The 24,725-nt window shown below is 35.2% G+C and overlaps 1 protein-coding gene across 8 annotated transcripts in view; it reads left to right on the top strand.

The window, feature by feature from the left end:
• Window positions 1–24,725, top strand: part of CCDC91 (coiled-coil domain containing 91) — a 292,175-nt gene that overhangs the window by 180,183 nt on the left and 87,267 nt on the right. For all 8 annotated transcript variants that reach the window (XR_008426514.1, XR_008426513.1, XM_053921692.1 and 5 more), the window contains one exon: window positions 1,602–1,709. Coding sequence is in view for 6 of the 8 variants with exons in the window: in XM_053921692.1 (XP_053777667.1) it covers window positions 1,602–1,709 (108 nt within the window). In the remaining 2 variants the exon portion in view is untranslated. The remainder of the gene's footprint in view (window positions 1–1,601; window positions 1,710–24,725) is intronic.

The raw sequence follows: 24,725 nt of genomic DNA, 5'->3' as shown, positions 1-24,725 counted from the left end.
CTTACAATTAAGCAAAACAATTGTCATATTCCAAGTCTACAAAAAGTGACCTTTTTCTCTCTACAAAAGATGCATCAAATATACCCAAGGAAATTGTCTATAATTATACCATTCTTTAAATTTTCTGAAGTCCAACAAATAGCATATTATGTTTTGCCAAAGTTAAATTAGAGCTTTGCATTATCTAGTCACTGTTTAAGAGGTTGCATTTTGCTGCCTTATGTGAATTAATTATTATGGAACATTTCGAGGACAAACTGTACATGAAGGGGTAAAGCAATTCTGTTAAGCAGTTCTCCATATTTTGGTTAAACCCCAGTCAGGGCTCTGCTTTACTAGTAATTCTGCAGCTTCAGAGTGATGGCTGTTGAATTATAGGAGTTGTTGCATCATCAGTCTTAACATTTGCAAGTGAAAGTTAATTATCTGAAAGTTTGAGGCTAATCCAGAGGTTTAAAACATATTTTACCTTAGTTTTATTTAATACATGCATATTTATTTAGCTTCTTAATGCATGTTGTTTCCAACCAAGTAAATCTATTTTCATAACAGATTATTTAAGAGATTTGGCTTATTTTTCTTTTTTGGTAAATGTGCCAAATGTCTGTTTTCTATAAGACATGTGTCTGTTTCAACTTACTATTTTGTATGAGTAGTTTATTATCCAGATAGACCTTCAAAAATAGAATATTTGCTTAAGAGTTCTTATATATATGGTTGAGTGCATATTTTAGAATGATTTGGGGTTTATAAATAGCATGTAAGATAATATTGGGAACATGTTAAGTATAACATAATGCTTTAAAAAAAAGGAAGGGGAAAAAGGATGATAATATTCCAAGCATCTCCAATAAGGAAGTGAGTGGGTGGGACATCTTCAAATACTGATTGGGCTTCCCTCAGAGTAGTGTTAATGTCTTTGTATTTAGCTGACTGAGGTTCCAGCCGTTACATTACCTACTTAAGTTTGTCCAGTCTCCCAAGTTTTATTACTTTTTACAAATACTGCCTTGAGATTCCGACTGACTTCCAAACGTTGACTTATACCTTCCCACATTACGGGTGTGAATTTCCTGGGGGGCAGTTCTTTTATGTCTGAAATTCCTCAGAGTTTCCATCTGCTTTTACTTGACTTGTGGTCTTGAAGATCATGCTTGGCCCATGGGATGTTTCAGTGTGCCGAGAGGATGTAGAGTTTTGTCAGCCAGTGAAATATGTCTGGGTTTTTTTTCTTTCTTTTTTTTTTTTTCAGGAGCTTTCATACACTCTTCATCCTGTGTGGTCTTCACTTAACTGAATTTATATTTTAACAGAACTACTCACTCTCTTTATCATCTTCTATGACTTGGTCTTTTTTAAGGAGAGGTGTGTGGAAGGAACATCTGGCCAAAAAACCTATAGTCTTGGTAATAAGAAAACTTAAACCCCAAAGCTTAAAGTACTATTATATATGAATGTGCTTTAATATTCACAAATGTGTATTTTCTAATATGGAAGAGGATCATATTTCACATATGTATGACTCTCCAAAAATTCTCATGCCAACAGTGGACTCCAACTTTGTCTGTGATCCAAATGACTCTTTTTTGTTTGTTTTTTAGGCACTACTACAGTCTTCAGTTAAGCAACAAGTAGAAGCTATTGAAAAACAGTACATTTCTGCAATTGAGAAACAAGCACACAAGTGTGAAGAGTTGCTAAATGCTCAGGTAAAAAACTGCACATCCATTATATATTTACACTTTTCTTCTCTCTCTCCTCCCCTGAGAGCTTTATAACTATTTATTCAGTTTCGTACCATTTACTTTCCATGGTGTATTTTGGAGAAAAAAATATGCTTATGTAAACTCAATGTTAAAGTTTGGGAATTTTATGATAGACTAAAAATAGGGCTGAAGGGCTAAAATATGTGGGACTTCCTCAAATTAATAATTCTTATGTTAATTTCTGGTTTACAGTATTGTTGTATTAACCAAATAAGAGAAACAAATAGATGATTATAAATGAGTTGTAGTATGTGTAGTTATTTTAATGCTATTAGACTTATAAATAATTTTTGAATTTTTAGAAGTATTTATGCTTAAGTTACCTTTTGGTGCATATTTGGCATTGATACCTATTTGAATTTTTCCACTGAACTTTTTTATTTTCTTGATCTAATGTCTTAGAAGGCATTAAAGACATGACTAGCTGATTTACAGTAATCTATCAGTTGAAGAGTATTTATGGATGTGTCAGAATGTAAATAATAATGCAGGAAATTCTCAGCAACACTTCTGAATAATAAAACTTGGTAGGTGAAAATAAAATCAATTTTATTTAAAGGACCTATTTTGTATCATGGGAAGAAAATAAACAGAATTAGGAATAGAATTTATGTATTTATTTATTTTTAGAGCGAGGGGAAGACAGGGAGAAGGAGAAGGAGAGAAATATCAATGTGCAAGAGAAACACTGTTCGGTTACCTCTCGCACGCCCCCAAATGGGGCCCTGGCCTGCGACCCAGGCACATGCCCTGGCTGGGAATCAAACCAGCGACCCTTTGGTTCACAGGCCAGCACTCAATCCATTGAGCCACACCAGCCAGGGCATTAAATGGAGATTTATAAATATGCCACTGCATCCCCAAGATAGGGGCCAGTTCTATTCAATATTTTTCAATGTCATTTTGATAAATGGCTTGAAAGAGGAAATGCACAAGAAATTTTATAAATTTGATCTAACAATTAAACTCCTTTGGGTGATGAACTACCAGGTTGTCTCAGGTATGAAGTTATGTGACTATACAATATAACAGAAAAATCACAGAGAAAAATTAAGGTCGTAGAACTGTGAAACCAGCATAAGGTATGTATTAGCCCAGGACAGGCTAGGTTATGCCCTAAACTCTCTGGCTTCAGATGGTGAGATTTATATCGTTCATGCCAGACACACACAGGATTATCTTGGGGTATGTTGTCCTAAGCCTAGGGAATAGCCTGATAGTGTCATTCCTACGTAAAACATGACCTGTTATTACTGCAGAGTGAAAACAAGCCCAGTCAGATATCTACCAGTAAGTCAATACTCTGGACTAGAAATGACACTTAACTTCCCAATTTATATTCACAATGCCCTTTCCCTTTCCCCTGTCATAATGGGGCCAACTAGTGAGATCCTACCAGGAACCTAGAAGGTAGAGAGCAGGAAATATTTGATAAACAGCACTAATACACCACAGTTCTGCCCTTTTGATCAGGAGAAACTCAGCCTCCATCTCACAAGCGAATTCGCTTATTCTGTTGCTGTGAGTGAAAATCTGAAAGATCTAGCCAGCTACTGCCTCAAACTCAAAAGTCCAGATTTCTGGGTGATAGGTGGTCAGTGATATGCTGTAGTTTCTACATTATCAGATCCAGATACATAGTTCTTTTTGACCTGAAGAACTAGAAACTAAAATATATGTTGTTTACCTATAGCAAATCTAGTATACAGTGGTGAGGCAAAGGTAGGGTATGTAATCACTCAGTAGCAAATATTAAAAATTAGAGATGCACAGCTATCATGAGTAGGTAGCAATTCTAAAATTCCAGCAGACAGATTAAATGAGAATCTCTGCCATGGAGATAGGATTGCTCTTTGATTTTCTTTTCAGGGTTTAGGAACAGGGTCTCTAGTCCATTGTTTTTTATGATCTTGTAGGTTTTTAATTTTTTAGTATCTTTGTTGGCTATATCTAATGTAGTATTGGAGAATACACCATTTTTCTGTCTGCTTTCTGTCGACAGAAAATTGGGAGCCATGGGTTATTTTAGGTAGCAAATCGTCACAGTTCTGGGGGCTGGTTCTTTTAGCTTCTTGTCTATTTGATTACAATCAGCTTCATTTGGCACAGGCAAACCCAACCCACAGCTATTTCAGAGACCTACTCCCTAGATCAAATGTGTTTATATGCTTTCCACCCTCATGCTTGTCTGTCTGTATCTCTCTCTTTTCCTGGTTAAAAATAACTTTATTTATCAAACCCGGTTTAAAGAAATCCCAATGATCTCTTTCCCCCAAACTATTTAGTCCAAATGAAAGTTTGTATAGTACATACAATCACAGCTTTATTGGGTCTTTGCTTGAAAACACATTAACTGATTGGGTTAACAGTGAGTGTGGCTAACATACACTTGGGTTTTTTTTATTTCTATTGTTGACACTTTTATAACTGTCCCCCTTATCCCTCGCTTTGCCCTCCTCTACCCAGCACCCCCTTCTCTCTGGCCATCACCACACCATTGTCTGTGTCTGTGTGTGACCCATATATTTCTTTGGCTAATGCCTTCCCTTTCTTTCATCTAGTCCCGCACTCCCCCCTTCCCTCTGAGATCTGTCAGTCTGTTCATGTATCCATGCTTCTGTTTCTGTTTTGTTCATCAGTTTATTTTGTTCTTTAAATTCCACATATCAGTGAGGTCATATGGTATTTGTCTTTCTCTGACTGGCTTATTTCACTTAGCACAATGCTCTCCAGGTCCAACCATGCTGTCACAAAAGGTAAGATTTCCTTCTTTTTATAGCCGCATAGTATACCATTGGTTTTAATATTTGTGGCAAAGCTGAGTTTAGTTGGTCTTTGTTCCTCTGAGGTCTTCTCAATTGTTTCTTTTATTAATTGAGGTTGGGAAGATGGTCGTCTCTGCAAGACTCAATTTTATGAACTTTTTCTGTTACCTGTAAATTCACTGCTTATAAATTATCTTTTTCTTGTTAATTCAGTGCTAAACCTCTCATTTTTAAAAATAATAATTTCTTGTTAAATATAGCCAACACTGGAGCTAATAAATGAATTCAGCAAAGTTGTGGGTTAAAGGATTAACACACAAAAATCAGTAGTGTTTCCATACACCTGCAATGAACCAATCAAAAAAGAAATTAAGAAAGCAATTCAAATTAAAATAGCAACTTAGAGAATAACATACATACCAATACATTTAACTAACAGGGTAAAAGACTTGTACACTGAAGACTACAAAACATTGCTGAAATAAATTAAAGATAACCTAAATAAATGGAAAGTCATCCAGTATCCATCAATTAGAAATATTTGGTGGCAAGCATTCAGGTCTACCATAGGACATTTAGAGGAACATAGGCAGCTTAGTATGATGAAATGCTATTAAAAAAACAAAACACTTAAAAGGGGATATTGTTAATAGGTAAAGCCATGTAAAGTGTAGAAATGGTGATCCCAGGTTTTTTATTTTTTCAAATCAGATTTCTTGAGATTTCTTGAGATGAAATCACAGCTGAATGGTTCCTTAGGAATAATTTAGTTTGATGTAGGTGTGTGTGTCCTTCTCCTTCATATTTTTAGTTCTCAAACTAATTTGTACTGATGGTTATGTACTAAGGTCCCTAATGTAGGAAGCTTATTCCCATTTTTTTCCAGTATACACCATACTGCAATGACTAATTGAGCTCATATATTACCTCCCTTCCCCCTAATCTCTACTGAAGCCACCCCTCCGAAAAAGGTTTGATTTTCTGTTCTAAACCATGAATGCATTAAACAAGGGAAAATGAATTTTGCATTGTTTCTTTAGCAAAGATGTCTAGAAGTTAAGTATGTGGACATAACCTTTGTTATTATTATTAACAGTTCAAGGTCTTGTAATATACATTTAAAAAATTCCATGTGATCCAATTTGTAGATAATAAGCAATACAAGAAGATACCTATTCACTGACCTTTTACCAACAAATTTTTAAACTTATAATTTGATAAGTAAAACCTGTTAGGTTTTTGTGATGGTTTATTTTATGTATCAACTTTGCTGGCTATGGTGTTTGGTCAAACTTTGGTCTAGATATTATTGTGAAGGTATTTTGTAGATTTTATTAAAGTTTGTAATGAGTTGACTTTAAGGATGGACTTCATCTGATCAATTAAAGGCCTTCAGAGCAAACACTATGGTTTCCTGAAAAAAGAAATCCTTCTTTAATAGTCTAACCTAGAAGTCCTGTCAATTCCAGCCTGCCCTAAGGCGTGGCTGCTTGCTAGCGTCTACAGTACCATGAGCTAATTTCTTCAAGTAAATTAATCTCAATTTCTCTCTCTCCTACTTCCTTCTTTCTCCATCTCCATGTATTCTATTGGTTCTGTTTCTGTGGAAAATCCTGTCTAATGTAGTCTGTAACATTTAATTTATTTTTCTCATCTTTGAGATTATTGTGACTTTTTAAGGATGCTTAAGAACTTTGTCATGCTTTTCTATATATACGTACTCTATTCTCTACCGAGTTTGGTTAGCTTGTTAAATAGTCACTGAAAAGGTGCAAGAAGGCTGTATTTGCATCTGTGACTCATATCACTGCTGTTGCTTTAGGACATGCCAAATGCATCTTTAAATCTTATGACATATTTATTAATTTGTGTATGTAGGTATTGAGGAATTCTAGCTACCTATATCCAAAAGTAAGTGCTGTAATTACATTGAAATAGTCAAAGTTAGTTTTCTCATAAATTCATTCAGAGTTCATTTAGTTATGTTATTAATCAAGTTTTGGTAATAATTTTTCATACAGTTATGTGGGTAATAGGTGAAAGGGTAGGTATCAAAATCCAAAGTTTACAAGAATTCATGATGGATATTTACTTGCTGTATTTTCTTTTTACTTAGTTATAAACCAGTAACAACACTAATTTTATTACTTATATAATAGTTGTGGTGTTATTATTCTAATCCATTCTTAACATACCGTCAGGATCACTTGAGTCTCATTCTCATAAAATAGGCAGAAAAAGTGTACCTTGAGACCCGTTATCTGCCAGAAAAAACACCTTTTATTACCTGCTAATTGTTGTCCCAAAGGTATGTACTGATATGTTGGCAGGTTGTGGCTAGCCATAAAATTATTTTTCTCTTTTACCACATATTTCACTTTTCTTTATTCCCCATATATAATAAATTTAAGAGAGTGAATAAAGAAGTGAAATTGTAAATTAAAACCCACTACCCAGGAAATAATAATAAGGTTACTTGCTATTTCTTTTTATATTCTTTGAGAAAATAGGCAGATTATCATTTTCATTTAAAATAATATATGTAATGGTTGCCTTAAGAAGAAAACCACAGAAAGAACAGTCCTACTGATAGCTTGGGGATAAAATTGCAATGACGATAAGGACAAATTAGAACTTCTTAATTCCTGTGTAATTTGTTTGTCCTCTGATTCCTGTGTGTGTGTTTTGGTCCTTTCACAACTTTCCGTCAATACGGAGACCATTCTTTTTTGACAGAGGACATGTTAAGGAAAACAGAAGCCCTAGAGTCGTGAAGAGATTGCTGTTGTGCCCCAGCCTGCTGGTGATGGTACATAATTGCCTGTATAGGTGAATTGCGGTCAAGGAGCTTACAAATGAAAACAGTGGAACATGGCCTGTGATCTTTTGAGGATTTCAAAATAAAATAAAATAAAATAAAGCTAAATACCTAGGCTGAAACTGGAATAGAACTCTTAACTTTAAAGAAGAGTGTTCACAAACTTGCGATTGTAACGATGGTTCCTGGCATGACTCCAGGTGGACTGCTAAAGAAGAATGGTCACTTCTGGAACAAGATCGATTTGCTGAGAAAGCACCGTGTGGCTGAACTTACACTTTCGGAATCTAGGCGAGTCAGTCAGGTGAAGGTTGTCAAAGCTGTAACAAATAAAGTCTCTCAACAAAAGTATGAAATATTTGAGAGGAAGGGCGTTAGATAAGTAATTGGCTAAGTGGCCACACCAAATATATAAATATGTGGATTAATATCCCCTTAGAGAAATAGTCTGTAGTGAAATGCCACAGAGTACTGTGGTTATCCTTATTTTGCTCCATGGTATCAATGATTTCAATGAAAATACAGAAAGGGTTTTTATTTTTACATTTGTGTATGATGTGAAGTTGTATTTAAAACATTTTTTAGAGGCTGAAGTAGTTGGGCAATATCCTTAGTAAAATTCAAAAGGAATAAATATTAGCCTTTTGTACTTAAAACTTAAGCATCAATAGAGGATGAGGAGCCCAGTTCAGGCATATAATGTGTATGGAACATTTAGGGTTTTTATTTAATAAGTTTCAAAAGCAGATTTTTAAAACTAATGTAATTTTACTTTGATGTAATTGAAGTCAACTTTCCTAAGGGGAAAAATGGAAAGTGGAGTCCTACTCTTTGAACTTATATCAGTTAGTTCCTTTCAGTACTAGGTGTCATATTTTCAAAAGATTATTTTCAAATTGGAACATAATTCAACGACAGTGAATATAGGGTTGAAGGAACATAAAAACATAGGATGAAGAAGAATTAATGTCACTGCTTGAAATAAGTTACCTCTCTTAAAGTTTTAAGTAAGATTAAGTATTCCTTAAGTTCATTTCTGGCCCTAAGATATTGTGATTGTAGAAACGGAGTTTAATTTGCACTTTCTGGGCATTTGCTGAATGGAAATCCAGATAGACGTGGGCATGAGTATAGGTGACGTCATCATTCTTGCCTCAGAATTACCTTGTGTGGGTACATAACTATTTTTTATTATACTTAAGGACATGATAAAATATTTTATACTCATATATTGTTGGGCCATTTACTCCAATCCTTAGAGGGAATATTTAAAAAAATAAAATGAAAAATAAAAACAATAAACAAGCAACTAGAATAGGAACAGAATTATAGAAATGAGATCACATGGAGGGTATCAGTAGGGAGAAGGAGGGAGGAGAATGGGGGAAAAGGTACAGGGAATAAGAAGCATAATGGGTAGGTACAAATAGGCAGGGGGTAGTTAAGAATAGGTAGGAAATAGAGAAGCCAAAGAACTTATATGTATGACCCATGGATGTGAACTAAGGTGTGGGGGGCAAGTGCTAGAGGGAGGGGGGTACAGGGTGGAGAGGAATAAAGGGGAGAAAAAATGGGACAACTGTAATAGTATAATCAAAAAATATACTAAGAAAACAAAAACAATTTCGATCTTACACTGACATCTTTTTAAAAAAACCATGATTTTATTTCTATAAACCAATACCTTCCATATTTTCCTTCAGAAAGATTAACATTTTCTTTAAAATATCCACTGTGGATAAAATTAATTCCTTGGGTAGAAACAATTTCTCATGAAATACTTTTTATTAGCTTATAGAAGATAAAGTATTGAAAACAGATGGCAGAACTAGTAGTAAGACAACTGCTTATTGTAAAAAAACTATCTACCCACTAAATTTCTTTGCTTTGAGATTTTTAAAATCGCATATGTTCTGTTGTAAATGATAACAATTTTGATGAAAGGAAGACATGAGAAACATCTTTATACTTAACGGATTCTCTGTCGTGTAAGCAATTTAATCATTCAGATTGGACAGCAGTTTATTGTTTTTGGTGTCTTACAGTTACAGCTCACGAATCAGAAGTGTGATGGCAGGCGAAACACAGTTCTATCGCTTGTATGCTCAAAGCACAGCACTGTTTCAGCGGCCACAGAGGTTATCTAAACCAAGCTCTGCACTACTCTGCATTTAAATTCTCATCATTTGCACTCCTTTCAAGGTCTGTTTCAAGAAATGGGGAGCCATTACTTACCGCAGAAAATTTTTCCGTGGATAATTATGAGCTCTCCACTTATTCTCATAGTGACTTAACCATTATAAAGCCTGTACCACTTGATTGTATGAATGGCAGTGAAAGAGGAAATAAGCAGATAGGCAAGGTGAGGATTGAAGTTCAGATTATGAAATTACCAGATTTGCCATAAGCAGCATGTCTAAAAAAAGCATGTACAATTACATTATGTAATAGATGTGTGCTCTCAGCACTTTACTGTATTAACTCATTTAATATTTATATTTCACTTTAGATGTTACTGGAATTAAACAAATAGATTAGACTACCTAGAACAGAGCTATGAGAAGAGTTTGACTTGTGCCCAAAACAGTAATCCCTTTATCTCTCCTCAGAGTCAAAAAAGGACCTGGAATAAGTGAAATGGAAGGCTTTGTAAGTGGCAGCAGCCTCCAGCTGTTCTGTGCAGCTTCTTCTGTTTAGGCCACAATGCTCTACTGTTAAAGCCTATAAATCAGAGGCTGCCAGGAACCCACCTGTCGCCTAACAAAGTTTGGTTTATAAGGTTGCTGCACAAGGGATAATACATACCAAGGGAACTATGAACGTCTTTAAAAGGGGGAGTAGGGAAGAATATTACAGGATTTGGGGGCTAGAATTAGCCATAGAATGGTCTGCAGAGATTCATCAGAATGTATTTAAAAAGTGACTGGAACAATCTGTGATCTTTAGAACACATGAGTCTGTCTAAAGTTACTGTTAGACTAGTTTTCTCTGTGGTCTTATCTTAAGATACATGGATCTGAGTGGAGTGTAGTTAAAAGATTTGACCTCAGATAGTCTGCTATGCACATCATGGCCAGGTCTGGCACAGTTTACTTATTTTGTGACTCAATTGTGTTTTGCAAAATGTGGTTTTTGTTTCCACTGAGAGTTCTCCCTCCTGGGTTAGTTGTCAGTAATACTGTCTTTTACTTTATCATGATAATTGTAATCTTTTTCCGACTTAACCTTAGTTCATCGGTTCATGGCATGTTATCCTATTGGGTCTTGCAAAGCCTCTGTTGTGTGTGTGTACATACTTGAAATTTTTATCCATATTCCCCAATTTTCATCCTGTCTTCCCTCTCATTGGGGGAACAATTTTAATATGTGTCCTTATTTTGCAGTCTCTGGGATATTGTGCGCATTTATTATCATCTTACAAAAATGGTACTATGTATAGAAATCATTGTTTCCAACTTTTTCCCACTAAGATCTATGCTTACAAAATCCACTAAACGTTATGCTCATAAATTCAAACTGTTGCCATGTGTGCATGATGTCCTGCTTTAACATCTTCCTGTTACTACGTGTAAATCTAATTCACTTTGCTAAATTGTAGACTCCATAGAATGAATCCACTGTATTTTTTTCGACCTACTCTCCCATAATGGGCTAGTTGACTTTTACTTCTTCACCAGTCCAATAACTTTTATGTGTTCTTACAGTTTAGTGCAAGAAACGAAAAAGTTTTTCCTCCATTTGTCTATCAATTGTTGATCATCTCCATCCAATAAGGTAATTGCTATATGACAGGCTATGCATATATTTAAATACTGCCAGTTTGTTCTCCAGGATGGTGAACAGACTACAGTCCTACCAGCACTACACAATTCCTACATTCCTCCAAAGACTTGACGTTGTCCAGCTTCTGTTTTCATTCTTTTAATAAGTGATGCCTCAATCTTAATTTGCATTACATATCATAAAATTGTTAATTTGGGGGATTACCTTTTCAATACATTGCCTACTCATTAGTCTTTTTAAAATCGAGGTTGACCTATATTTTGTGTCAATGTGCAGGAGTTCTTTGTACATTTAAATATTAATCCCCAGAGGGCTTTATACCGTGAATTTCTTTTATGTGTAAATAGAATACTAATGTTGTCCCATAGTGTCTATTACTAAACAAAAATCCCTAATTTTGATGTAATCCAATTCATCGGTTTTTGCCTTGGGGTTTGTACTAAGTTTCTTTAAGGATTCCTTTACTATCCTCATAGCCAAAGGCTTACCTGTGCATTTTTTCCTACTAACTTTATAATTTCATATTTCACATATTTGTATTTTATCTCTGTAGAGTCTAACTTTGTATGTAATGTTAGATAAAGATCCAGTATCCATTTGTATGTTCCTCCCTAAAATGAGCCACTGTTCCTAATAGCATACAGTCCAGCATCTATTTAAAAACCTGTATGTGATTTTTCAGGCCTGACTGCAGGCAATTACAAAGGCTTTACCTGGCAAGCTTCAGGGACAAACTACTCTTCCCTCACTAGATGCAGTAAACTATCAATGGATTCTAGCCTGAAGGGAGTTGCATTCAAGTACTCAGGCCCCACTGGCTGGCCATGCTCTTCACATAGCTCAGGAATGCAGCTATGTGAACATTTCTGTTGGTTGACATTTCTATTTCTCTTTATCTGAGACCTTGGGCAGAGGTCTTCTTGAGGCGTTTCTGCTTAAGCCTTCTTATTGGGAGGACGAGGGAGAAACCTTAAAAAAATTTTGTCCTGCTCTGATTCAGGATTCAATACTTTCCCACTCCTCCTCCTGCCTGCCTTTTTGACCACCATCCTAGGGTCCATAAAACTGCCAGAGACTTTTGTTCAGGGTTCCCACAGCCGAGAGATGACTCCCACTTCTGTGCTACTCCACATGACCTGCGTCTGTGCGCAGTTCCATGGGGGAGAATGGAATAGGGAGGAGTCAGTGCTTCTCAGGTTTTTAGCCACTTGCTTATACAGTAAGTGATTAAAGGCTTCTCTGCCACTTTCATTTTGGCTTATTGTGACTTAGTCAGCAATTCCCACACCCAAGAGCTGGCTCTTTCTAGTTCAGCTGAGCTCCTGATAATACTAAGGTGGCGTTTTCAGAGTACAGTTTTTGGACCAGAAGCTTCAGTACCAGTGTCATTTGGGAGCTTGTTAGAAATGCAAATCTCTAGCACGACCCCAGACTACTGTATCATAAACTCTGCTCTCGGGCTCTTAAATACTCCAGGGGATTCTGATACACTCAACAGTGTGAGAACCACTGAACTCACAAACAGTGTACCCTTAACACATTGTTTTGTGGCACCTCTTTATCCCATATTAAGTTCCTGTATATTACATGGGTCTGTCTCTGAGCTCTCTACTGTGTCCCACTCATTCTCCGTTTGTTCTTGTATAAATACCATACTGGTTTTCTTACTGTGTTTTACTACCGCGTGGTAGAGTCTGATTATGTGATATGGTAGATCTCTGTTCTTCTTTTTTTCTTTCCACACTAAATATTTCACTCCACTTTTGAGCTTGCATGGTTTCCTCAAGAGAAATCTACTGTAAAATTTATCCTTTTCCTCTTACAAGTAGTTTTATTTACAACTTTTTGGTTTTTTGCTCTGGCTTTTTTCATTTTCCCTTTTTCTTTGATTTTTCTGTTGAGTCCAATACACTTAGGTGTAGGTTTTTTAGTATTTATATTGCTTGATTTTTCTCTACACTTCCTGGATTTGTGGTTTGATGTTTGTTACTAATTTTAGAAAATTCTTGACCATTATTACTTCAAATATGTCTTTTTAATTTTTATTCAAATATTTCTTATTACTCAAATATGTCTTATTACTTCAAATGCTACACATATGTTGCCTTTTAAAATTGTCTCATAGTTCTTGTTGTTCCGGTCTGTGTTTTGTTTTGTTTTCCTCTTTGCACTTCACTGTCTGGACTTTTTACTGCCTATCTTCATTTTCACGATTCTTTTCCTTGGTGAGGTCGGCTCTGCTGATGCACCTGCCAAAGGCATTCTTCCTTTTTGTTTTGATTGCTGACATTTCCTTTTGATTCTTCCTCAGAGTTACCATCTATATACTATTCATCAATTGTTGCATGTTATCTGCTTTTTCCATTAGATTCTTCAACACATTATTTTTATTTTAAATTTCCGGTCTTATAATTCCAAAATCTGTCATATGTACAATGGGTTTTGATGCTTTCTTTGTTCCTTCTGATTGTTTTAGCCATTTAGCATGCCTCATAATTTTTGAAAAGATGACTTTGTAAGTACGTATGATGACAAATGTTTATGAGATTTATTAAGATCATTTTGCAATATATACAAATATTAATTACATTGTATACCTGAAACTAACATAATGGTATATGCAGTTATGCCTCAGAATAGGATTATATTATATTATGTAATAGGAATTGAGGTTGAAAGGCTGTTAGTGGAAAGGTTTGTTATTTTGACAGGAGTGAGCAGCTGTGTTTAATGTTTCCTGTTGTAAGGCCCCAGAGGATTGAGATGCCTAAGAGTCCTTGTTTCTGTCTCCCTTGTTGTCTTTGGCTTCCCTAAGCACCTCTCCTCAGGTAGGGTCTGCATCTTACAGCTTTCTGCTGTTACCCACTGTTATACGAGTACCCTGCTGGCTTGGGTAGGTGTTGGGGAAGGGAAACATGCTATTATGACAAGATCTTTGTCTTTCAGTGGGTTCAGTCCTTCGCAAGTGTTTCTTGCCCTCCCCCCCCAACACAGTTTTATCAGAGACAAGATGGCTAGAGGAGGCTAGTGGAATCTTGGTAATGCCTTTCCCCAGGTGGAAGGTTTCATTATAAGGTTTTGTTAAGGTTTTTTCATTTATAGAATACCCTTTGTTATTGATAATGCTCTGAGCATTATTCACAGTGGTTACTTTTTCTACTCCGTTTGCCAGAGCCATGAGGGGAAAATTTTTGGCTTTTCACATTGAGATCCTGATCAGATCTTTGGGTGGGAGAGGGGCAGGTGGGGGAGGCAGGGGAACTCATAAGAGTGTAGGGAAAACACTCTATGACAGCCATTTTCCACCTTTTTTTATCTCATGGCCCATATAAACTAATTACTAAAATTCTGTAGCACACCAAAAATACATATTTTTGACTATCTGGCAAAAAATATGTGTAATTTTGATTAATTCACATTGGACAGCTATTGCTGTGTTGGCTGTTGTCATTTTTGTTTTTTTATTTTACAGTCTTAGGGAAGAGAGGGCAGTGCCCCTGACTAAATAGTCAGGCAGTGCACATTTTACCAAATTCCGGCAGCACCCAGGTTGAAAACCCTGTGACATCAGCCCTCAGGGGCCCTTACCCTCAGACTTATCCTCACTCAGCCTCCAGCAGTTCCTCAAACTCATCATTTCAGTTCCTATCAGTTTCTGTCTCCGGCAGCTTCTGTTCCAGGTAAGGAGGTGTTGGCTGTGTCTTACTGGATTTTCCTGTCTCTGCAGATTTTGGGGTGGCTGTTGGGCCTGTAATAGTTCTCTAATGCATCTGAGGCACATCATTGGTCTTGGCTGGTCCAGCTTTTAATTCATCTTGAGAATTGGAGTGACATGCCCAGCTCTTTCCATGTCAGAGCTGAAAGCAGAAGTGTGAATATATATTTTTATTATCCAATTTACAAATTTGTTTTATCCATCAAAACCTTCCTTAGATTAAAAGCATCTGTTGAAAATCTTCCTTATAATTAAGACTAATAAAGTCACAGTAACTCTAGTTGAAGTGGGGATGGGATGTCTAGTTCTTTGCAGAACAGAATTTGAAAACTACTGCTCCCTTCTATGAAGTGATCAGGTCCATGACTAAATCCTTATGAATATTCTATTGCTTTTTGCCAAGCATACTGTCTTTTATTCATCTCAGTACTTAATACTGTATTTTGAATCACATAACGTGCTCACTCATCATTTACAGTGTTTGCGTGCCTTCAAATACTTTATAGAAATAGAGTTTATTTGAGAGGGAAGCAGAGTGTGTTATATTTTAGAATATGTGTTTTATGTGACTGTAGAAAAAATGATGTGCTTGAAGAAATGATCTTCTCATCTATGGAGTATGTTAATCTTGTATAGGAAAGAGGAGGAGGCATCTTTTTTCTAAACTTTTTTTTCTCTACATGGATGTATAATCTTTAAGAAAACATGTTAAAAGTGTTTGATGGGATTACTTTATTTTTTACCTAAAAGATACCAAAAATGTGATAAACTTTCCCAAGGTGTTATTCACCAGATCTGCATTTCATATTAATTACAAGGTTTGTGTGAGAAAATTGTTAGACCTTTCTTAAGTCTTCCAGCAACTTCAGAGTCTTAAAACTCTCAGCTAGATTTTGAGGAGTGGGGTTGGGAGTCTGATATATAATTCTTTTTATTGACTTTTCAATTTCTGTCATGTTATATATGCTTATGACCTGTTTTTCAGCTGAACCAGTAATTTAGTCCATTACTGGTCTGTGTAAATCTTAGCCACAGCTATTTCCCAGGGTGGTTTTGGGTCTAACGAGCGGTCGGTGTTGATGTCCAGCAGGAAATCTTGCAAACCAGACGATGAGTGTGGTTCGAACTGTAACCTTGTTAAAGCATTGGTCAGGTTGCACTTAGGAGAGTTATTTAATTAGTGTCCCAATAATATTTGTGTACAGTTTTTAGGTGACCACTACTTTTTTTTTCTTTCATCATAGTTCAGAAAAAGACAGTTGCTTGTTGTTATCAGAGTCAGATATTAATTTAATACTTTTTTTTTTAAAAAAAGATATCTTTAAGCATCTGTTTTAATAACTGGTAGAACTTCTTTTGAACACTAGTATCTATGTCATAAACTTAAATTGAGAGCTTTCAGTAATTTAGGCCCTGTATTTTAATTTTTTTTTAAATATAAGAACATTCTCTGCCTTCAAAAAACTATTAGACTTGTTACGGGAGACTGATGTAAAATGGATTGTAATGCAAAATAAAACCACACACCAGTGATGGAAACAAACTGCTGGGGGGTCACAGGTCAGAGAGCAGGGCATGCTTCCTGAGTGTCTAGGGACCAACTCAAAGAGGTCACCTTTTAATGGGCATGAAGACTGGCTTTTGACTTCAAGAGAAGGTGTATTATACGTACACAGAAATAGTCTGTGTTCAAAAGTAACTTACTTATAATGTATGCGTATTTTTTTTGTTGATGCATAAATCATATACAGTAAAGTCTACCCATTTTAGATGTACCACTCTTTGGATTTTGACACTTCGTGTTGTAACTGCTACCTAAATCAAGATATAAAAACCATTTTTTGAGCTTTCCACCCCCAAAATTCCCTCATATCCTTTGTAGTCAATCTATACAAGTATTTTTAAGATATATTAAGTAGAAATTTTGAGTGAAAACTTCTTGTTTTACATTACTGATACCAAATAATTTCATCCTGTATGGTATATTTTGACAGAAATTTCTTTTCTATCTTTCAAATGTGTATTATTTAAATGGCTGTCTTAGTAAGGTAATTTAGGAAGACTATTACAAATGTTGTTTAATAATTTACAATGTGTATTATTTTAACCAAATTACAATGCCTATTTTTATTGGTAAGGGGAAATGATGTGATTAAAAACCGTAATGTTATGACCCATAGACATGAACAATGGTGGGGGGATTGCCTGAGGGAATGGGGTTGCTGGGGGGAGAAGGGCAAAGGGGGAAAAATCAGGCCAACTGTAATAGCATAATCAATAAAATATAATTTAAAAAACATAATGTTAAATACACAGCCTTGTTTTGTGATTTTTATAAAGGCCAAGGCATGACAAAAAGGACAAACTGATGGTTTTGAAAAGGAGAAAACGAAAGGGTAGAAATAGAATAAAGGGAGACAATAGTGAAAACAAGTGTATTGACATACTCAGTGCAATGAATGGAAACAGTAATCTGAATGTCTAGGAAACATTCGCTTTGTCAGTGTCGTTCTCAGCACATCCTTGTAGAATTTGTGAAAACAGGTATGTTTACTGCCCTATAGAAGCTCGTAGTTTGGAATAGGAATCTGACTTTTAATACTATTATTTATTTACATAAAACATTATTTAAAAAGTAGATACTTCATGAAATTTCCTATAAAGAAATTGTGTGTATATTGGAAAGAAACATAAAAAGTTGTGTATAGTTTCAGTTAAATGTTTCTACATGAAATATCATTAAAGACGGCTGTATAAGGGATAACGAACTCCATTACAAGGGGGATATTCCATCAGTGAATTCCTCAGGAATTAAGCACATATTCAGGTGTTTCAGTAAAACTTATCTCATAACCCCCACCCCTGTTTGTCTGTGAAAGGAGGAATGCTCTGCCTGACACAGGGATGTCCTGTAGTTGCTCAGTGTTGTAGTTGACGGTGATAAACAAGTGTGTCTAATTTAGTGTAAAATTACACTTAGAATTTTTAAGATTCTAAGTATGACATTTTTCTTCATTTTATTTATTTATTTATTTATTTATTGTTGTTCAAGTACAATTTTCTACCTTTTCCGCCCACCCCTCCCCACCACCACAGACCTCCCCTCCTCCCTCCCCCGTTTCCACTCCCTACTTGTTATTGTCCTTATGTCCTTTATAATTGTTCCTGTAAACCCTTCACCCTTTTCCCCTGTTATTCCCTCTCTCTCCCCTCTGATCACTGTCAGCCTGTTCTCAATTTCAGTGTTTTTGGCTGTACCTTGCTTGCCTGTTTGTTTTGTTGTTTAGGTTCCTGTTAAAGGTGAGATCATATGGTATTTGTCCCTCACCGCCTGGCTTATTTCACTTAGCATAATGCTCTCCAGTTCCATCCATGCTGTTGCAAAGGATAGGAACTCCTTTCTTTCTGCTGTGTAGAATTCTGTTGTGTAAATGTACCATAGTTTTTTCATTTTCAATCTTTCTTAAATATTGATTTGTAATTCTTATAATGTGGTCAGAGAATAATATTTAAATGACACTGCATCTTTAATTGTAAAAAGGACCCACTAATTGGCAAAATACTATAAATGGTCCATGTGTTGACAAAAGAAATGTCCAAGCTTGTAGAGAATTCTTATGAGTTTATTTGAGCCAAAATAATGACAATTGCTGGGAAGTAGAATTTCAAGGGATTGAGAAAATGCTCTGGAAAATGGCAGTTTTGCAGCTTATTTTATACATTGGAGTAAAGGAGGGTTACATGAAATCCATTGGTAATGATTCAGGTGACAGGAGAAAGCAAAGCAGGGAAATCTTTGGGATTGGATACAAAGTAAACTGGAGGTGCATACTTTTCCGTTGGTGGGTGCAGGACAGTTCATGTTTACAGCACACAGAGATGCTGTGCGGGAGAACAAGAGGATAATGGGGGCTTCTGGGGTTCCCTGCCTTGGTGCTGGTGGTTGTGCCTTGAGGAGTCTGGGAAAGGAGATTACTCTGACTTTCCAAAGGTATGCTATTTTAGATGCAAAAAGAAAATAGACAGGCTCAGTTAAGGTAAAGGTTGTCATTTGTCAAGGAAGATAATGGCCTAGGATGTGACTATCCTCCATGACTTGCTTTTAGTTGGAATTCTTGTGTTCAGACTCTCCTATGAGGTTACTTTCGGCCTCTGAGTTTGTAAGGCCTTGCCGTGCCGGCTTCCCCTGAGCTTGTCAGGGTGAGTGTGTGGCCCCTTTTTGAGTCCACACATGTATGCTTGTAATACACACATGTAAACACTGTGTATTCTATTATAGGGATAGTGTTGCGTATATATCTGTCAGTCAGGCCTATGACTTACGTTCAAATTTTAATTTACTGTACTGATTTTCCACTGCTTAATCTACTGATTGTTGAGAGAAATGCATTAAAATCTCCCGCTCTGATAATGGAACTGTGGGGTTTCCTTTGCAGTTCTATCCATTTTTGCTTCATATATTACGAGACTTTGCTATTATGTGTATACAAATTTGTATTTGTTCTGTCCTTCTGGTATCATTTGCAGTGATGTCTTTAGTCTAAGAATGCCTTTTGCCTGACGTCTGTTGTTGGTACTAATACAACTAAGACTGATTAATTATCAGTCTTTCTGGAGTTAGCCATAACTACTCTAAAAGCCTGTAGTTAGATTCTTAATGTTAATTTGGCCTGATCATTTTTTCTTTAAATGAATTTTATTATTCAGAGCAGCTTTAGATTTGCAGCAAAACTAGGAAGTACAGTGTTCCCATGTAGCCCCCGCCCCACACATGCACAACTTCCCTCACCATCAACAGAAGTACCTATATTGTTACATCATTGTCATTAAAAATCTATAATTTACTGTTGATGTTGTTCATTCTGTGGTTTAGACAAGAGTATAATGATCTGTATCCACCATTGTATCGGGTTATCATTAAGCATATTTTGACTGCCCTGTAAAATCCTCTGCATTCCACTTATTTTACCTTCCTCCCCCTTAGCCCTAGCAACCACTAATCATTTTACTGAGTCCATAGTTTTACCTTTTCCCGAATGTCATATAGTTTGAATCATGCTGTAGGTAGCCTTTTCAGATTGACTTTTCCACTTGGCTATAAGTTTAGATTTCCTCTATGTCTTTCCATGGTTTGATAATGCATTTCCTTTTAGCATTTGATAATACTCTGTTGTCAATATTCCACAGGATATTTATACACTCGCTTGCTGAAAGACACCTTGTTGGTTCCCATGTTTTGAAAGTTATGAATAAAGCTGCTACAAATACCTGTGTGCTGGTTTTTGTGTGGACATACGTTTTCAGTTCACTTGTATAAATACCAAGAGCTGTTTTGACAGATAAAATGATAAGAGTATATGTAGTTTTATTGTTTTTTAAAAAACTGCCAAACTGTTTTCCAAAGTGGCTGTACTAATTTGCATTTCCACCACCAGTGAACAATGGACCCTGCTTCTCCACATCCTCGTCAGCATTTGTTGTCAGTGTTGTGGGTTTTTTACTATTCTAGTAGGTGTGTATTGGTATCTTGTTGTTTTAATTTGTGATTTCCTAATGACATGTGATGTTGAACATCTTTACATATGCTTATATGCCATCTGTCTATTTTCTTTTGTGAGGTGTCTGTTTTGGTGTTTTGCCCATTTTTCAATCACTTTGTTCATTATTTATTTTTTAAAAGATCTTTGTATACTTTTATTGACAACCTTTTATCAGATGTGTCTTCTACAAATATTTTCTCCCCATGTGCAGCGTGTCTTCTTATTTTCCAGACATTGTCTTTCCCAGAGCTGAAGCTTGCAATTTTAATGAAGTCCAGCTTATCCATTATTTCTTTCATGAATTGTGCCTATGGTGTTATATAGAAAAAGTCATCACCATACCCAAGGTCACTTAGATTTTCTCTTTTGTCATTTTTCTAGCAGTTTATATATTTTGCACTTTACATCTAGGTCTGTGTTCCCTTTTGAGTTAATTTTTGTGAAATGTGTAAGGCCTGCGTCTAGATTCATATTTTGGCATTTGGATCCCCAGTGTTCTGGCAACATTTGTTGAAAAGATTATCTTTGTTCCATTGTGTTGCTTTTGTTCCTTTTCAAAGATGAGTTGACTATGTAGGGGTTTATTTCCAGACCCCCTTTCCTGTACCATTGTTCTGTCTGTCTATTCTGTGCCAGTACCCCAGTGTCCTGATCACCATAGCATTCTGGGAAGTCTTCAAGTCCGGTGGTGTTAGTGTTCCAGCTTTGTTCTTCTCCGTTGGTATTGTGTTGACCATTCTGTATTTTTGACTTGCCATATAATCTTTAAAATCAGATTTTCACTATCCACAAAATAACTTCCTGGGATTTTGATTGAGATTGCATTAAATTTATGGATCAAGTTGGGAAGAATTGAACAGTGAGTCTTCTTTCTGTGAACATGGAATATACTTTTATCTATTTAATTGTTCTTTGATAGCTTTCATCAGAGTTTTCTGATTTCCTTCATATAGATCTTGTACATATTAGTTAGATTTATACCTAATTATTTCATTTTTGGGGTGCTAGTGTAAATTGTGTTGTGATTTTAATTTCAGGCTCCACTTGTTTGTTGCTGCTTTTTAGGCAGGGGCGGACTTTTGTATATTAACCTTGTATCCTACAACCTTGTTATAGTCACTTAGTAGTTCAAGGTTTTTTGTTGTTGTCGATTTTTTTGGATTTTATAAATAGATCATGTTTATTGGTGAACAAAGACAGCTTAATTTCTTTTTCCCGTTTCTGTTTTTATCTTTTTGTCTTAGCTAGGACTTTCGGTAGAGTGTGGAAAAGCAGTTATAAAAGGTATCATCCTTGTTTTGTTTTTGATCTTGACCAGAAAGCTTCAAGATTCTCACTATTGAGTACGATGTTAGCTATAGGCTGTTTTGTAAATGTTCTTTATCAAGTTGAGTAACTTCTCTATTCATAGGTGCAGAGAGTATTTATCATGAGTGGCTGTTGAATTTTGTCAGATTTTATTTGCATGTATTGATATGATCATGTAATTTTTCTTTATAATCTGTTGATTGATGGATTATTTTGTTTTTTGAATGCTGAACCAGCTTTTCATATCTGAGATTTATCCCACTTGATCATGGCATATAATTTTCTTATACAATTTTGGATTCAATTTGTTAGTATTTTATTGAGAATTTTTGCATGTATGTTCATGACAGTTATTAGTATGTAGTTTTAATGTCTTTGTCTGGTTTTGGTATTAGGGTGATGTTAGCCTCAGAATATTTTCTCTTCTTGCTTCTATTTTCTGGAAGAGGTCATAGAAAACAGAGAGAGTAGGAAATTAAGTACTCTTGCTTATGTATATTTGGAAGAGTTGTAAAGAATTGGTATGATATCTTTCTTAAATGTTTGGTAGAATTCACTTTGAATGAATCAGGGTTTATTGATTGCTATTTTAGAAGGTTATTGATTATTGATTCCATTTCTTTAAAAAATTTTTCTTATTGATTTGAGAGAGAGAGAGAGAGAAACATCAGTGTGAGAGAGAAACTTCTATCAGTTGCCTTCTGCATGTGCCCCAATGAACCCACAACTTAAGTGCGTGCCCTGACCTTTTGGCGTGTGGTATGACACTCCAACCAACTGAGCACCTGGCTAGGGCTTCATTATAACAGTTTTTAAAAATTGCTTTTAGGTTGTAGACAAAAATGTATGTTTGATTATTCAGTTAGTAAGTATTTTAAGCAAATGTTTGTCCCGTTCACTTGTTTTTTCCACTCTAGATCAATCCCTATACATCTACTGCCATATCCTGTGAAATTGTTCTATACTTTTTCTTTTGCATTTGTAAAAACAATATTAAATTAAAAATAGTATTTTGTTCAGAAGCTCCCCAATAAAACAGTGTTTTTTGTGATCCTTTTCAATATTTATTCAGATACACATAATATTATATATGGTTGTAATATACATAGTTTACATATATGTATCTATACATACAAACAATAATATATGCAGTAACAGTAATGATGATGGCTTTAAATATTTTATATCTTCAAGTAATCTTATTTTATAAACATAATTCTATATGAATCCATATTTTTATACATATTTTAATGACATTGATACTTTTAGTTGACACAGCATAGTTTATTATACTACACCCCCTTGTTGAACATTTAGAATGTTTTGAGTTTTGCATTTTTATAAGGAATGTTGCTATTTACATCTTCATAATACTGATTTTATTCATTTATATTCTTTTGTACTCAGTGCTTTTTTGGAAATATGCTAACAGTAATCAATAAACTTACTTAATATGTGTTTTCATTTCCTAGGCAGCTAAAAATTGTGACGCCAGTAATTGAACCTTACCTTAGTTGTTAGACCTTTCAGTTATGTTATCTCAGTGTAACAGACCTTAGGCAGACTACCCTTGCTTCAGTGAGTGTCCATTTTTTCTGATAATCCGTTTCTTTCAACAATTTTAATCATTTCTATCTTATAATTTCATTTATTTTATGACACCTACATCTCCTATCACTTGTTACCAACACTTTTCTTTTTCATGTATATAAACACACACACACACACACACACACACACTATAGATCCAACATAGGAGAGACAGTACAAATGGTAAAAGTTACACTCCTGAAACTGATTTCTTATCTGGCAGATCTTCACCCTGAAATAAATTAGAATATTTCTTTGTCAACTGATTTTAGAAAAATGTTCATTGTAACCGGCATAGGAATATTATTGTGCAAAGTTTGAAAGTGGAGGTTATAAAATTGACAAGCATGAAACACTGAGAGCTAGTAGCTACATAGCGTTTTCTGGTGATAAAGTCTAGGAGTAGGAAGGACAGACCACAGAAATTTTTATAACTATTAAGTACACCATCAAATTGTTTCCTGAGAAGTACTACACAAAGCATGTTATACTTTTCATGAAGGGTGCATAAATCTGCTTCTTTTTTTCTTGCTTGCTGAAGAGATTATCTTATATACATTTATTTCAAATACCCATTTGAAGGCTACTGTTTTGTTGAAATAAATTTACTGTACTGTGCTTAAGCAAATGGGGAATAACAGAATTAAGTTGCATTTTTAAAAGCTATTTCATTTGAAAATGATTGAAGCAGAAATAATCTGCTTAAGTTCAGGACTGTGACATGTCTTTGGCATTTACTAAAGAAGTGTCATTATGAAAATATAAACTAGCCTTGTATTTTTAATAAAGCTGATATGTCTCCCAATTTTTGCTTCATTCCTTTATATCACTCCCTTAAGTCAATGGCCTATTTAAAAAGGGTGAATAACTTATTTGCTTACATTTTTTTAATGCCTGTTAGAAATATATCTATTTAGGTGAAGTAAAACTAGTGTAGCTTATATTATAGTACTGTTTTATTCACTTGAAGAAGTTTATTGTGGTAACTGCTTTAAGTACATTTAATCTCATAGTTTATCGTTTTTAGATTTTCTTTCCAAATAATATTTAGTATATTGGCTCATGAATGGGTGAAATGTCTATGAGTTACTTTATATTAAGATGTTTATTAAATTTATTTAGCATCTTTCAAGTCAGATTAAATGGAGGCCTATATGAACATATGATTTAAGACTATCCTGCCAGATCACTTGAGCTTGTTTAATGTTTGTGATTTATAGAAGGTATGAGATGATGCTTCTTGGGTTTGCATTACAGGGTAAATTCTACACAGAGGCGCGCACACAGAGAAATAATGTGAAGGTTGTGGGCCTGTGATAAATGGATAACTAACTACCTGAACATGAGCTTCCACGACTGCTTAGTCTAAAATTTAATATACAAAAACTATCCATGTGTGATTGTGATTAACTCTGTTTACAATATTACTTATGACTCACA

The sequence above is a fragment of the Desmodus rotundus genome, chromosome 3 (genome assembly GCF_022682495.2).
Source record: "Desmodus rotundus isolate HL8 chromosome 3, HLdesRot8A.1, whole genome shotgun sequence".
In the NCBI taxonomy this organism is placed as follows: domain Eukaryota; kingdom Metazoa; phylum Chordata; class Mammalia; order Chiroptera; family Phyllostomidae; genus Desmodus; species Desmodus rotundus.
This window is presented reverse-complemented; position numbering and strand designations above follow the sequence as displayed.